We start from the raw sequence: 17528 nt of genomic DNA, 5'->3' as shown, positions 1-17528 counted from the left end.
GTTTTATATTTAATATTAGGGAAATAGACAGTCATGTGTGACAAAAAAAATCTTTAACTTTTAGGAGGCAATGATTATTTTGTTGTAATTCTGTGAATTACACTGCGCAAATCTAATGAAGAAGGGTTGGCTCTCCACAGAACATAAAATATTCATTTTATTTTATTTTTCGTGTTCGCATTTATGAGGAAAAAACAATGTTACAGACTTGACAGTTCTCCGTTATGGACGCGACCACTCTGAAGCGGCACTAAAAGACTGCTTTAAAACTTTCACAGACACCTTACACAGAAGACACGAAGCCTTTCTTTAAAGTGAATTTCGTTTTGTATTAATTGTATCTTAATTTTAATCAATGTTTCATCAACCAATTGCCTTGATTTCATAAATAAGAAGTAGGCTAAATATAGCAGACAATAATAGATCACGACACGGATGCGCCGGCGCGTAAACTGGAGCTCGTCTCATAAATGCACCGAAACTCAGCGTATAAGGTAGCCTATTCACGGACCTGAAAAATATATCTATATTAAAATGTCTACTTGTAAACAGAACAATTCAAAACGAAAGAAAACAGACTGCTCTCTGCTTATGAACTGAAATGTGCATTTCTCTCTGGTGCATTCACTAGCCTACTGCGAAGATCGCGCGTCAGCTTCGTCAACTTCATCTTGACTTTATTAATAAACAATCAACATGTCTCCTTGCTATATTTGACATATTCATAATCATTGCTTTTGCCGGTTCTTTGTGACAGCTTTTAGGTGCTTTATCGGCAGCGCCGCCGCCCTTACATGAACGCGTCTCCACCGCATCAAAAACATGATTGCGTGATGAAAACATGAAAAATACCACATAAACATAGCCTAACTGTTTAGAAAGAAAACACAGAACGAATAGCCTAATGCGCATACGTCCATCTCGCGAATGTATAGTCTTCTTCATGCCATCTTCACCATTAGCCGCTTTTCCTCTGGCCAGCGTGAGCACAGAGGCCGAAATCATACCTCACGGCACTCCTGTAAAAAATAAATCGCCATACAAATATATCAGATGCTGCCATTTAGTCTTTAATTACAGACTTGGACACCACACGCGGCTATTGACTGACCACGAACAGGTAATTCAGCCTACTTGCATTTTTCATTCGTTAATGTCTCGCGGTCTTGCTGTTTTTTGTTTGTTCGTTTGTTTGTTTGTTTTACAATTAAAACTAAAAGTCTGTTGTAACGCAAGTCTTACCGAACATGTACCGAGTAAAATATTACTGAACATTGATTAGAAATGCCTTACAATACTGCGTTACAGCAAAATGTAATATGTTACTGTAATGCATTACTTTTGTAACGCGTTACTCCCAACACTGAATATATGTAGTATTCTAAGATGCAAGGTAACCAAGTTATTTTTTAAATATATGAACACATAATAATTTAGGTACCAAAACCCGTAGAATGTTCACTAAACAAAACTAAAAGCTCAAGGCCAGCTATTAGGATGTAACTTTATAGCTGCAAGAAGATTTATTAGATCTTGTACTTGGATGCTGCAACAAATAACAAAGCATCAACTGTATTCTCATTCTTCCTGAGATCAACCCAGCTTCATGGCTTACCATCAAGGTATTTTTGCCATGACAAAACACACATCTGGAGAAGTGGCAGTTTTTTATATTTCAGATTTTTTTATTAACTTATAATTGTATACCAGAAATTATAACTTAATATTCTAAAGTAAAAGGAAACCTTGCTGAATGTCATTTAAATTAGTTTTTTATCTTAGAGTAAGGGGGGATCAGGGTGTTGAGAACGTGGACATCGCACACTTTATGTTCACCACACGGGGAACAGGAAGAGCCAGCTTTATCTCGGGAAAGAGTGTCCACAATCAGAGGTAAGTTGTATTTTCAGTCTTGATATTTTTGACTGCATAAATACGCCTTGCATTTTAATTGTTTAAATAAAGTACAAATTGCTTTATAAATCCAAGTCAACCAATTAAAATGTCATTCTAGAATAGAGCGACTTTGGTGGGATGTCTGGGTTGCGGTCACTAGCGAATACTACAATGTTCTTCACTCTCTGGAGGAAGATGGTCTGCTTGATATCTCTGATGAGGTTTCTCTCTTTGGTGTCCACTACATCTTTGTCCCTCGACTCCGAGCAGACCTTGATACCTTCACTGGAGGATGGAATAATCATCCTCTACGGACAGAGGGAGGTCTCACTCCTGAACAGCTGTGGTATATGGGACATCAACAAGATCTAGACGAAGGGGAGAGTCTTGAGGTACACAAATATAAAAAGGACGGTTCACAAATGTATGTATATACTGTATATATATATAAAAAGTTAAGTTGCAAAAATTTGGCAGACAGATATGTCTTGTTGCATGACAAAAATTTCAATTGGACTTTAGAGTATATTTGCCAAAAAATGACCGTAATTTTTGTGTAAATGCTGCGGTTAAATATAGTTTATCTACAAATGTCTTTAAATACACTGAGAAATATAAAAAATCCTTGGCAACAGCCATCTGTTCAATTACCAGCAGTTTTTATTTCTAAATTTAATGTTTTCAAAGAAGATTTGGACCTTTTTTGTAATTTTTTCCCCCAAAATATTAAATTATTTTGAATAGACAGAAAACATCAGAAAAAGGTTCAAAGTCTTAATTTATTTGAATTGTTTTCTGGCTTTGTAGGAACTTCAAGATCCATTGAATGGGACAGTGCAATGCTGCAAGGAGACACCAACGGTACAGTTGTGGTTCCCGAAATTGTGTGCCCACTGGGTGATGAAGCCCTGAAAGAACTTCAGAGAACTTTTGATCCTATGGAACATTCTCAGTCACATGGTTGTGACTTGTACACACGATACTTGCAACTAGTATCCAACCAACAATGACATTTAAACCTGAACTTCTTAGCTGGTTCCAATATTGCAATTGGCAAAAACATCCCATTATTTTTATTAATGAACCAGCAAAAAAAATGCACTTAAGGAGTGGCACCCTTTGGGATGTATAACTAACAGTAGCATCAAACTGTTATGAGTTCTGTCTAGCTCTAAAAAAAGAAAAACTAAAGATGTTATACAATTAGAGGTGGCAAAAGTAAAAGTGCTGAGTTCATTCATTTTGGGAAGTCCCAAAATAAAACCCAAATTAACAGGTAATGGTAGTTTACTTCTATATATTTACCACAATAATTGGTTTACAATTTGTATTGATTTCTAATGGCGCTTTTCCACTGCATGGTACGGTACGGTTCGGTTTGGTACGGCACGCTTTGGCGCTTATTCCACTGCATGGTACGGTACGGCTCGGCTCGGTACGGCTCACTTGTGGTGCTTTTCCACTGCATGGTACGGTACGGTACGGCTCGCTTTAAATGGTACCACCTCTGTTGAGGTTCCAAGCGTACCGTACCGATACTAAAATGTGACCTGAAAACACTGCAGATCACTGATTGGTCAGACAGACAGAATCGTCACTTCCAGCTTCATTGTATTTGCGAGACATCAAACCTGCTAGATTTAAATCGCCAGTAACAGCCACTGCTGTAGCACCTGTTTTAAAACTCCTTGCTTGACTTGCTTGAATAAAAAAAACTTCCAAAAAAGAAATGGCTGAATCGTGGTCAGTGGACGAGAAGTGCAGACGTTTCTCTTGTTGGTTGCCGAGGAGCGGATAAACTATAACGATCAGTCATAATCCCACCCACTTTGAAGCGGTACTAACTGCAGTGGAAAAGCAAACGAGCTAAAGCGAACCGAGCCATGCAGCGCCAAGTCGTACCACGCAGTGAAAAAAAAGCGAAGCGAGCCGAACCGTACCGAGCCGTACCATGCAGTGGAAAAGCGCCAATAGATCACTGAATTTTTTTTATGAACTATTTTTACCAGTCTTTTGTCTGAATTAGAAACTTCCCAAAATGTGTAACTCAGCAGCACCCAGAAGAGTACTTTTTACTTTTCCCATCTCTGTATGTACAATATTCTAATCAAAATCAGTAAACAATGATTGCTTAGTTATTGCTTTGATTTGAGTAGATCTCGTTGTGTTAAACTCTGTGGAATCCACCACCATATTTTACTGCTTCACTCATGATTCTTCTAAAGTCAATGTAAGTGCTAAGATGCTGTACTGGAAAAGTCACAGTCTGAGTGCATGCACTCACAATTGGGTAGCAAACTGAGTGATCTCCTAGTCGTTCCATGCAGTTGTGGTCAAAGTTGCATGTTATTTTGAAATGTCTCTTTTCATTAGGGAGTATAGGGATGTGGGACTGCCCTGTCATCCACTGGAGCACGTGTGGCACTGCAACAGGCTCTGCGTCACCAGCTGCACTCTCTGTCTCCCCATCTGTGATTGATGTATATTTCAAATAACATGAGAAGCTATTCAAATTTACAGAAAAAATAAATTATTCAAGAATTTGCTCAGTACATTCAAATTGTTATGTGTAATTGTGTATGCATGCTATAAAGTATATAGTACCTGAAATTTCAACCTCCTGCAAGAAATCTTGCAGAAAGTTGATTATCTTCCTCTCAGTTCTCTCCTTAGAAGTCCCCTTTTCACTGAAATTGGGCTGGACGCACGTCATTATGAAAAGAGCATCAGGCTATAAAGGAATAGTGAATGCATATTTGGTTGAATATAATGAATGCATATTTGGTTGAAATATAGGCTTGTAAAGGTTATAAAGGTTATTAAATGAAAATTTAAATATATTACTAGGCAAATGTAAGAAAGGATTAAGTGGCAGTTAAAATTGACACTTTAATAATGTTCCCAGGAACAAACAGGGAGCGGCAAGCTTCAGGGTTTGTAGCCATCTGGTCCACCAGGCCATACAGTTCCAAGCCCTTTCGAATTTGCTGCAGCATTGGAATTAATCTTGTAGTTGAATGTAGGACAATTGCTCTTTGGAGAAAAAAAAAAAACACATGATTTGAAATGTTTACAATTTTAAATGAAAAATATTTTGACATGTAATATTCATTTAAAACTCTTGCCGAATTATGCTTTCTTTGCTGTCTAGGTTGATCTGGCTCGTGTATCCACAGCTTATAATTTCATCAGTGTTCAACATCAGACACAGAGCATCTGCAGAATCTTCAACCTGAGAAAAAAGAAAATGAGTATTTTTTAAATAAAGCAGCGAATAAAATAAATTTTAAAACTAATCTTTATCTAATTTATATCAGAAAACTCTTAAACAGAGTGCTCACCCTGCTGATGAGTTGACAGGATTCTAGATTGGCCACATCTTCCTTAGACAGAGAATTTAAGTCCACTTCTCCTGTGCAGAGGAAGCTGTAGCACCACCCTCTCAAAAAAGCAGGAGGTGGGCCACCTTGTGCCAGGCTGACTGCCATTATTTCACCAATAGTTCTGTGTGCAAGCTAGAAAACATCTCAGTTATAAAATCCTTACATCCAGTACATGCAGTAATGTGAAAAAAAAAAAAGTATGTACAAACCTGAAGTTCTCGTTATCAAGGTCTGTCAAGGAGTGCTTGGGATTTATACCTTGGTTTCCAGCTCCTTCAAATAATCTGTTTTCAATACCTGAAACCATATCTTAGACAAAACAGCAATACCCAGTTTTAGCTGATTGATTGGTTTTGTTTCATATTAGAACACAACAATTAAATGACCAACTTACCAGTTAAAAACTCTTTCCTAAGGGCTCCTGTATCAATACCTGTCTCTCCTATATACACCACCTTCAGAGTACTGGCAGGAGATGCAGCTTTCTGTCTTTTCCACTGCAGAATGCACCAGTCTGGAAGGGCTTCTCTGTCCACACACAACTTAAATTCTTGTGTTGTGTCAACTTGATGTTCAAGGAAGTCCAATATATCTTCCGTACTTAAAGAGGACAGAGAACATATAAAATAGTCCCAAATTATCAAAAACAATGTGTATACATTATTGCCATTTCATAGTTTGGTAACACTTTATAATAACGTTCAGTTGTAAGGCATGTATAAGTGGTTAGTTAATGATTAACTAATCATTTACAAAACATTCATAAATGATTAGCAAGTGATATACTAACATTTTATGTATGTGTTGTAAATTCCGTTACAAGTCATTTACAAGTGATTAGTAAATTATTAACTAATTATTTACAAAACATGACTATGCGTTCATAAGTGATTAATAAGTGATATGTTCATTATTGTATGTATGTTTTGTATATTCAGTTGTAAGTCATTTACATTTACATTTATTCATTTAGCAGACGCTTTTATCCAAAGCGACTTACAAATGAGAACAATAGAAGCAGTGAAACTAACAATAGGACAACAAAATGTAAGTGCTATACCTTTCTCAGTTTGATCTAACGCAAAATTTACATTTGATTAGTTAATGATGAACTAATCATGTACAAAACATGACTATGCGTTTCATAAATGTTTAATAAATTGGTTGTTTTAATGTATGTAACAATTAGAGGGTGCAGAAAGTGTTGTAAATGCTTTGAATACACGTACAGATCATTTGTAACAGGTAAGTAACAGTGTTCAACAAAATGATGTGTAAACTCATGAATAAATCATTTACAAGACTTTCTGCATCCCCTAATCTAAAGTGTAAACTATTCATCACTTGTAAATGTGTTACAAATCATTCGTAGATTACCACTTCAAGAATCAATAAGGCATAAGATCAACAAATCGTTCTACGAATGATGTTACAGAGCCGAACCGAGCCGTACCATGCAGTGGAAAAGCGCCATTAGTCTCAGAGTGTTTGTCACTCTCAGTCATAGTAATTGACCGTTATAAATTGAACTTGAACACAAACATTGTTTGTTTGTAAGCATGTTTGTTACTGCCAGTGTTAGTATTGGCCATAATAAAATTGAACACTTGAACATTTGGCGCTTTTCCACTGCATGGTACGGCTCGGTTCGGCTCTGTACGGTTCGACTCGGCGCGGAATGGTTCGGCTCGCTTCGCTTTTCCACTGCATGGTACGGCTCGACTCTGTATGGCACGGTTCGGTTCGCTTTAGCTCGGTTGCTTTTCCACCGCAGTTAGTACCTCTTCAAAGTGGGTGGGACTGATCGTTATTTGCGCCGCCTCTACTGCCATGACATCATCGTAAACACGCCACATTTCAAAACGCACAACACAGGAACAATGGAGCCTATCGAGGGGATGGTGTTCCTGATTCTCGGCATGTGGATGCTTTTAACTGCAAGACGGAGAAATGTGTTTAAAATGAGGCTGATGGCAGCAAAACAAAATACTGCTAAAAAAACAAAAGAGTCTGGGAACTCTTACAACGAAGTGCAGATGACGACATCACTCGGTTTGCCCGACGGCGCACTAGGATAAGCTAATCTTGTTTAGGGTCTCAATCGCTATATCGTCACAAAGCATATAATGAATTTAGCTGGCAATATTATGTATTAAGAAGTGTAATCTGTGTATTTCAGATGTATCATATTTCGCAAAGTCGCCGCCACAGACCATCTGTTTGGACGTTTAACAGAGCTTCTGAGTGGTGGGATGTGATTGTTCCTGGTTTTACAAACACGCAGTGGTTGGAGAACTTTAGAATGTCGGAAGAAACATTTATCCATTTGTGCAACAAACTGCGTCCTGCGATGGAGCGACGGGACACAAACTTCCGCGTGTGTGTACCTCTAAAGATGAGAGTAGCCATTGCACTGTGGAAGCTTGCAACCGGCTCTGAGTACAGAAGTGTTGGACATCTTTTTGGAGCAAGCATTTCAACTGCGTGTCGGTGTGTTCAGGAGTTCTGTGCTGCAGCAGAGACGTTGTTGGTACCTGAACAAATTCGTTTTCCAGATCAGGAGAGGTTTAAAGAAATGGCTGCCTACGTTGAGAACAGATGGGGACTCCCACAGTGTATTGGTGCTATTGATGGATCACACATACCCATAATAGCACCACAAAAAATTTTTTTTGGAAGATTAAAAGGAAGATGGCGTTGCCTTATGAAAAGAAATGACTGTTCGGTTGACCTTGTGAAATCTATGGTGCTGACATGCTGTGCTCTACATAACCTTTGTGAGAGTCATGGAGAGGCCTATGAGAGTGCATGGGATCCACCTTCAGCAGCAGAACCTGTGCTGGCACTGCCACAGCCTGTAGAGGAGGAGGGCAGGGATGTCCGTGAGGCTCTGATGCGTTACTTGAACAGTTGACTATGTCTGTTCTGTAAAGTGTGTGGTCAATAAACTTTTGTGCAGTATTTGAAAATGTTTCCCTTGCATATTTCTTAACCCCTTTCACGGAAAAGATCACAGATTATTTTAGTAAAACATTTCACCACTCGTTAAAACATCACACTCTTTACTTGATCTGGAAAAACATTCCCTCATTATAAAGATTTAAGACTCCAGCTTTGATATTTGACCAGTTTTATGATAAATCTGCTTTGCAGTGACATTAAATTCTTAATTTATTCCAGGAGTGCAAAATTATTAATTTGTAACATTTGATATTTTGAATAGGAATCATCACTCATAATGCAGTCAATCATGTTTTCTCAAGTTTATTTGTGTTCACTTACATGCAATATACAGCATCTGGAGAAATAATTATCACATGTTTTTTAAATATTTTATCATACAGAATAATATTTCTATTAATTTTATGTCATAACACTATTTTAAACCGTGACCGGAATCTGATACAAATACTCAATGGTGGTTTAAAGGGAGTTTTAAGTAAAAGTGTATTATTAATATTTTATATTGTGTAAATGTAGCTTGCTGATACCTGTTGCTTTAATCCACCTGCTGGAAAAGCTATTCTATTACATAATTCAATTTGTTAAAAGAATTCACATAAGGTCCCAAAAATATGTATAAGGTCCCAAAAATATGTACATATTTTGTTTTTTAACAAGACTTAAAATAATAGGTGGATTTTGCATGTAAGTAGGATGACTTGGGTGTCGATGGCTGAGCATAATGCCAGAATAAAGGCTATAATGGGTGAATTCAAACAAAAGAATAACGATAAAAGAATAATGAAGATTAAGTCTCATACCGGCAGAGGTGTGAAAGGTATGTCTATTGACTACAATAAAGCATGAATGGGACAGTTCTCCTCACCCGACATTAGTCAATAGACTGTAAATGGGTGTCTACAGAGCAATAAAATATTTGATAAGAATCTAATCAGCCTTCTCTTAAAAAAACTCCCCATATATACTCCACAGCATGGATCATTTTAAAGATATCTTCAGATTTAAAATGGAGCAGGAACCCACTTCCTGCTCCATGCTTTCTTGAGCTTATATATCTCAATATTAATAACAGTCTGATTAATTCTGAGTCTTGAACTGTTAACTCTTACTTCTAGACTTGGCTTTCTTAATATAGGTTTGTTATGTCTCCATTCAGAATAGACTATATTCAAGTGGGGCATACATGACACCCAGAATAAAAAGGTTGCTGCTCATAAGTCACAGCAACCCCTTTTTATTTTGGGTGTCATGTATGCCCCACTTGAATATAGTCTATTCTGAATTTCAAAGGTATAATTAGCTATATTACATGCTCATGAAATATTAAAGCATCAAAAAGGAAAGTACACGTTTAACAAGTAAATTTTTTGAAGAAAAATGTAAACAGATCAAACTTCAAACAAAGTGCAAATATATTTACTGCAAAAATAAAATATATGAAGACGTATATAAACATAAATTTAAAAGTAAAAAATGTACACCAAGCGAACTTGACATTTTGTGCAAATGTATGTAGTGCAAAAAAATAAATATATATATATAAAATATAAAGACGACATATATAAACACAAATTTAAAAGAAAAAAAATGTACACTAAGCAAACTTGAAACGTTGTGCACAAACGTATTATACAAAAAAATTCAGAGAAAACAAGTTAAAAAAAGAACTATTTCTATGAAGTATGGACTAGAGAGGTTTTAATCGGGCAGAGAGGTCTGTTGTTGCCAGCCACTCATCGCCTGTACAAGCATCCCCATGACGTTGAGGAAGGCTTGATTGAATGCAGCCGTTTGTGCATTTTCCTCCGTCCTCAAGGCCGCTTCCTGGGCTTCATCGATCGCCATCTGCAAATGGAGCTCCCTCTGTGCCCGCTTCAGTTCCTGCTGTTGAATATCAGCCACCTGCATCTCTCTTAAAACAGCTAGATGCTCCTGATGGTGCATGCTCCTTTTCCTCTTGCCTATATACAAAGGAAGTACAGTTATAATTGTTAATTTTTTTCTAAAGGTAAAAAAAAAAAGAACAGTTAAAATAAAGCTAACAGATTCACATATCAATTAATTTATGAAATAACTGTTCATTAACAACCCTTACATGATCTACAGTGTGAACTAATCACAAAGTTACAGTAGCTAGCAATAATGTATTTATGGTGAGCAACAGGATTTCATGATAAATCCAATTTTATTGCAGGCATTCAAATCGACATAAGAAAAGGATTAGGTAAGCTTAGTCTAGATATATGATTTGTAACAGAAAGTGTTTTAGTCATATTTCATACCTGGTACCACAAGCTCTGGTGTCCTGCTGGTGCTGGAGGTTGCTGGTTTAGGCGGTCGTGCTGGTGGCGAAGCTGCTATCACCATTTGGGACGTTGAGGCATCACTGCACGTAGAAAGTGCTAACGAGTCAATCGTAGACAATGCATCTGAAACAAAAAGTTACACAAATTATTGCAACACAAATCAAACTAGCAACAATAACAAATCCAGAACATTTAAATAATTAAATAGTCATAGATGTATAGAAAAAAATCAAAATAAAGCTTTACAGTAGATGGTCAATAAAGTGAAGCTTTCAAACTTAATATATTGTTAACATAACACAACATACCATCATCGAATGTGTTGTCTAACAACGAGGTGGCCAAGTCCAGGGCACCCTCTCTCCCATTGCTCGCAGGTCGTCTTCCGTAGATAGCGTCCATTTGGTCGAACCACTTCCACGTTCTCCTGTTCGCACCACTATGGCCGTTGTGATCCTTTATGGTTCTATAGTCACTCTTAAGTTTTTTTAATTTGTCCCTACACTGTTTGTAGGTCCGGTAATAGCCGTGTGCGGCTAAGAGCTGAGCTACTTCTTGGAACACTTTTTCATTCCGTTTTGCCCCATCCAGCTCTCGCTGGATCCGCTCCTCTGCAACCAACGAGAGAAACGTCTGCACCTCGTCCACTGACCACGATTCAGCCATTTCTTTTTTAAAGTTTTGATCTCTTTTTTTCCAAGAAAGTAAAAAACAGATGCTACCGCGTTGGCTGTTGTCTACTGGTTATTTTAATCTAGCGGGTTTAGTGTCTCGTGTCGCAAATCCAATGACACTGGTAGTGACGATTCTGTCTGACCAATCAGTGATCTGCAGTGTTTTTACGTCACATTTTAGTACCGGTACGGTACGCTTGGAACCTCAACAGACCAGGTACCATTTAAAGCGAGCCGAAGCGAACCGTACCGTACCATGCAGTGGAAAAGCACCACAAGGGAGCCGTACCGAACCGAACCGTACCGTACCATGCAGTGGAAAAGCACCACAAGTGAGCCGTACCGAACCGAACCGTACCGTACCATGCAGTGGAAAAGCACCACAAGTGAGCCGTACCGAACCGTACCATGCAGTGGAAAAGCACCACAAGTGAGCCGTACAGAACCGAACCGTACCGTACCATGCAGTGGAAAAGCACCACAAGTGAGCCGTACCGAACCGAACCGTACCGTACCATGTAGTGGAATAAGCGCCAAAGCGTGGCGTACCGAACCGAACCGTACCGTACCATGCCGTGGAAAAGCGCCAATTGTGTGTGTGTGTGTGTAATAAGTATGGCCTGAGTTGTAGGGTATTGCACTAAACAGTGGGAGTATTGCACTTAAAGCATATGCCTTGGGAGATATGTTAACTGTTCAGGAGGGAAATAGCCTGTGGGAAGAAACTGTTCCTGTGCCTAGATGTTCTAGTGGCCAGTGATCTGAGTCGCCGTCTTGACAGTAACAGTTCAAATAGGTGGTGACCAGGGTGAGTGGAGTCTGTGATGATTGTACCTGCTCTCTTCCTCACTCTGGAAGAGTACAGGTCCTGGAGGTTTGGCAGGGGGGCACCAATAATCCTCTCCACAGTCCGGACTGTCCGTTGTAGTCTCCTGATGTCTGATTTGGTAGCTGAACCAAACCAGACAGTGATGGAAGTGCATAAGACAGACTCAATGACGGCTGAGTAGAACTGAATCAGCAGCTCCTGTGGCAAGTTGAACTTCCTCAGCTGGCGAAGGAAGTACAGTCTCTGCTGGGCTTTTTTCACAACGGAGTCAATGTGATTATCCCACTTCAGGTCCTGAGAGATGATAGTGCCCAGGAACCTGAATGACTCCACCGCTTCCACAGTGCTGTTCATGATGGTGAGTGGGGGGAGTGCTGGGCTGTCCCTCCTGCAGTCCACGATCATCTCCACTGTTTTGAGCTTGTTCAGCTCAAGGTTGATATAACTGCAGCAGACAGCCAGCTGTTCAACCTCCAGTCTGTAAGCAGACTCGTCACCATTTTGGATGAGACCAATGACAGTGGTGTCGTCTGCAAATTTCAGGAGCTTGACAGTGGGGTCTTTAGAAGTGCAGTCATTAGTGTGCAGGGAGAGGAGCAGTGGGGAGAAAACGCACCCTTGGGGGGCGCCAGTGCTGGTGGTGAGAGTCCTGGATGTGTGTTTCCCCAGTCTCACCCGCTGCTGCCGGTCAGTCAGGAAGCTGGAGATCCACTGACAGATCGAGGATGGTATGGAGAGCTGGGTCAGTTTGGCTGTGAGAAGATCAGGCATGATGGTATTGAAGGCCGAACTGAAGTCCACAAAGAGGATCCTTGCATAAGTCCCTGGTCTGTAAAGATGTTGCATGATACAATGCAGTCCCATGTTGACTGCATCATCCACAGAGCTGTTTGCTCTGTAAGCAAGCTGAAAGGGATCCAGCAGTGGTCCAGTGATGTCCTTCGGGTGGGCCAACACCAGTCTTTCAAACGACTTCATGACCACAGACGTGAGAGAGACAGATCTGTAGTCATTAAGTCCAGTGATTTTGGGTTTTTTGGGGACCGGAATGATAGTGGAGTGCTTGAAGCAGCAGGGAACTTCACACTGCTCCAATGATCTGTTGAAGATCTGCGTGAAGACCGGGGCCAGTTGGTCAGCGCAGGCTTTTAAAAAAGCAGATGAGATGCCGTCTGGGCCTGAGGCTTTCCTAGTCTTCTGTTTTTTGAAGACTCTGCTCACGTCCTCCACACAGACCTTAAGCTCAGATTGGATGGCAGGAGGGGGGAGTGGGAGTGCAGAAGGTGATGGTGAATGTGTGAAGTGCAGATCAGACCGGGTGTGTGGTGTGTATGAGGGCTTTTCAAATCTGCAATAAAATGAGTTTAAATCATCAGCCAGGTGTTGAATGTCCAACAGATTGGGGGGGATGGTGACTTGTAGTTGGTGATGTTCCTCAGGCCATTCCAGACTGATGATGGGTCGTTGGCTGAAAACTAGTTCTTCAGTTTTTCAGAGTAGCTTCTTTTAGCAACTCTGATCTCCTTTGTCAGTCTGTTTCTGGCCTGGTAATACAAGATTTTATCCCCACTTCTGTAGGCGTCCTCTTTGGCATGACGAAGATGTTTGAGTTTCCCAGTAAACCATGGTTTATCATTAGTAAATGATAAGAATGTCCTGGTAGGAATGCATGTATCCTCACAGAAACTTATATATGATGTTACAGTATCTGTGAGCTCATCCAGATCGTTGGTAGCAGCTTCAAAAACAGTCCAATCAGTGCAATCAAAGCAGGCCTGTAGATTGTGCTCTGCTTCATTAGTCCATCTTTTTACAGTCCTTATTACAGGTTTAGCTGATTTCCGTTTTTTGCCTGTAGGTCGGTATGAGATGAACCAAACAGTGATCAGATAGCCCCAAAGCTGCCCGTGGGACGGAGTGATACGCATTTTTTATTGTGGTGTAACAGTGGTCCAGTATGTTACTGTCTCTTGTGGGACATGTAACGTGCTGTCTGTATTTTGGTAGTTCACGGGAAAGATTTACTTTATTAAAATCCCCAAGAATGATTAAAAGAGAGTCTGGGTACCTTTTTTCTGTTTCAGCCATTTTTTTTCTGCCAGCTGTTGTAGCGCCGCGTTCACGCACGCGTCTGGAGGGTTGTATACATTCACGAGAATGAAAGAGGAAAACTCCCGAGGCGAGTAGAAGGGTTTACGGTTTATGAAATGTGCCTCTAAATTAGGAGAGCACATCTTCTTCAGTGATGTTACATCTGAACACCAACTTTCGTTAATGTAGAAACACAATCCACCACCTCTCGTTTTCCCCATTAGCTCCGCGATGCGATCCGCTCGGAACAGCTGGAAGCCCGGCAGATGTATTGCATTGTCCGGTATGGCTTCACTCAGCCAGGTTTCAGTGAAGCACAGAGCAGCAGAGTTTAAAAAATCCTTGTTAGTGTGGGTGAGGAGAAGAAGTTCATCCGTTTTGTTAGGAAGGGATCGGAGATTCGCAAGATGAATACTGGGGAGTGCAGTGCGCAGGCCACGCTCACGGAGTTTAACCAGCGCACCGGCGCGCTTCCCACGTTTGTGTCTGACCGCGCGTTTGAGCAACAACGCTGCCCCTCCGACGAGAATGTCCAGCAAAACGTCTGAATAATCAAAAACTGTAGAAAAGGTTTCTGGTGTGTGTTTCCTAATGTCCAGTAGTTTGTCTTTGGTGAAACTGATAGGAAAAGAATGACTAAACGCAGAACAAACGAACAAAAACAACACAAAAGCTGGAGAGCCCCACACCGAGGCAGCCATCCGCGGCGCCATCTTTACAGACTATCCTGGCGGACTCATCTCCACCAGAGATGAGCCCAATGTGAGAGGTGTCGTCCGCAAACTTCAGGAGCTTGATGGACTGATGACTGGAGGTGCAGCTGTTGGTGTACAGGGAGAAGAGAAGTGGGGAAAGAACGCAGCCTTGAGAGGATCCGGTGCTGATGGTCCTGGAATCAGAGATGTGTTTCCCCAGCTTCACGTGCTGCTTCCTGTCCGTCAGGAAGTCAGTGATCCACCTACAGGTGGAGTCAGGCACGGTCAGCTGAGAGAGCTTGTCCCTATACCATGTTCAACTTGTTCAAAAATATCATGGACTGCATTCACTACCTTGCGGTGTTCCATTTTCTACAAAGTGCATACTAGAATACTCCTTACCTACCTTTATTTCTATTGTTCTACCAACCAAGAAGTCTAATCCCAAATTGTATAGTCTACCCCCTATACCCAAATTATTTAGTTTTATAAGGAATCCTTCTTTCCACAATATATCATATGCCTGTTCGATATCAAAAAAGACAGCTACTACCATTTCTTTATTTGTCTGGGCTTTCCTAATCTCTGATTCTAGACATACTATTGAATCCATTTCTTCCTTTGCGGAATCCACTTTGATATGGTGAAAGCAAACCTTTACTTTCTAAAACGTATGCAAGTCTCAGTTACCATCCTTTCCATTGTTTTCCCTAAATGTGAGGTTAAGGCGAAATCTTTCCCATGTTTTAGAATTTACAATAACTGATTGCTTCCATACTGATGGGATTTTGCCTGTTTCCCATATTCTGTTAAATAATCTTAGAACTTCAGCAAGTGAGCTGTCTTCCATATGAGCTAACATTGTATAGCAAACATGGTCTTTTCCTGGAGATGTTTGCCGTTCATTTAAAAAGGCTTTCTTTAATTCAAACATATTAAAATGTAAATCTGTATTATCCCCTAACATAACTCTTTTGATTGCTACATGTGGATTTAGTTCAAGTATATTATTCCTTTCTTGTTTAGCTTTGCCTGATACATTTTCAGAGCTTTGAATCTTCACTAGCACTTGCACTATCATCTCTGCCTTATCTATATTACTAATTGCCATTTTACTATTTTGACATAATACTGGTATTTCATATTTTCTTTTTATGCCAATCATTCCCCAAACATTTGATAATTGAGTTTCTCTTCCTATACTATTGCAATAATTCCTCCAATATTCACGTTTTGCTGTTCTTATATTTTTCTGAACTATTGCTTGTGCTTTTATATTGTATTAACGTATATAATAAATGATGTTTCTTTAATTGTCTAAATGCTTTATTTCTATTTTTGAAAGCTTTCCTACAGTTTCCATCCCACCAGCGAACACTTTTTTCCCCTTACCCTCTTTAGTTTTTGGAATTGTTTCCTCTGCTGTCGGTATAATTATGGAGACCAATTTTTCATTGAACTCCTCCACATTTGTTGGATGCTTCCTAAAAAGTTCTTCACATCTACTTGTATTTTGAGAACGTGCTATGATTGGTCATCTCAATGTGGCCATTATCTGATTGTCTTAGGTAAACGGTGGGTGGAGTCCATTTATTTGTGGATTTGTCTGCACGTCGACGCTATAAGCGTTTATGCGCTTCAAGAGGCACACACGCACATTTGCACACACACGCAAGGTCTCTCGCTCTCTCCCTCTCTGTCGTGCGCGCGCTACATGGTTTGGAGCTCGTAAGCTCTAGATTCCGGGAAATTTTTGAAATAATTTGCGGGCATCAGGGAGCCGCTATCAATATGCGGGAGACTCCCGGAACTTCCGGTAGACTTGGGATGCCTGAGACATATAGAGATTCCGAAGCTTCAAATATTCGATGTTCATTTCTACCGAAGCTTAGAAGCTCAAAAAATGGTATTCGGACCAGCCCTAATTTATTTGTGGATCATAATCTATTTATTTGGAATAATGGAACAATTCTCACCCCATTCTAGTGCCTCTCTGAATGCCTTTTGGGTGAAACCGGTCTTGCAAAAACTATCAACCATGGCAATATCCATAAAAAAGTAAAAGAAAAAAAGAAAAAAAAAAGGGCCTTGTACCATTTTTTGTCTTATACAAGTCATTGTAGTACCTGATAAGGGCAACAGAAAGGTCCACACCTCCCATGTGCTTGTTGTATTCTTTGACGGCCTCAGGAATTGGAATTTGGTGTGTACCCGACCCTCTCATGATTCTTGCACACCTAGTGACCTTCTCACCGCTTCTCACCTCGTACACACTTGAGCACATTATGTCCTCCATTGTCTACATCCATTTTACATAAAGGAGCTTTCCATTTCTGAGCTATCGGATCTCTTTCTGCCTGAGGCAATTTCAACGGAAGGTACTCTCTAATCCATTGTTTCCAGAAAAGATCACAGATGTAAGGTACTTGTTTCCATCTTCTTCTGGAATAGATGTCATCCTTTTGAAAAAGCTAGAGAAAAAAAATAGGAACTCCTTTCATCTGAAACAAATGATTAGGCGTTAAGGCTTCTGGATCTTGATCATCCTCAGCAAGTGTAGTAATTGGACAATGGTAGAGTATTGCTTCCACTTCACATAGATCAGTCTGTAGGCCTTCATCATCAAGCGTCTGCTGTCTCAGTACGAAACATAGGATCTCTTTGAGGATTCGAATGATTTGTTCCCGTAC

The 17528-nt window shown here is 40.0% G+C and overlaps 1 protein-coding gene across 1 annotated transcript; it reads right to left on the bottom strand.

The window, feature by feature from the left end:
• Window positions 1-4723: 4723 nt before the first annotated feature.
• Window positions 4724-5892, bottom strand: LOC143718639 (G2/M phase-specific E3 ubiquitin-protein ligase-like). Its single transcript, XM_077209668.1, has 5 exons — window positions 5674-5892; window positions 5489-5588; window positions 5238-5400; window positions 5022-5128; window positions 4724-4929 (listed from the first exon to the last, which is right to left on the bottom strand). The coding sequence occupies exons 2-5, from the start codon at window positions 5584-5586 to the stop codon at window positions 4761-4763; spliced, it is 537 nt and encodes a 178-aa protein (XP_077065783.1). The 5' UTR covers window positions 5587-5588; window positions 5674-5892; the 3' UTR covers window positions 4724-4760.
• Between the last annotated feature and the right edge of the window lie 11636 nt (window positions 5893-17528).

This window comes from Siphateles boraxobius, unplaced genomic scaffold (assembly GCF_051911475.1).
Source record: "Siphateles boraxobius isolate OS27281-9 unplaced genomic scaffold, OSU_SipBor_1 61, whole genome shotgun sequence".
In the NCBI taxonomy this organism is placed as follows: Eukaryota; Metazoa; Chordata; class Actinopteri; order Cypriniformes; family Leuciscidae; genus Siphateles; species Siphateles boraxobius.
This window is presented reverse-complemented; position numbering and strand designations above follow the sequence as displayed.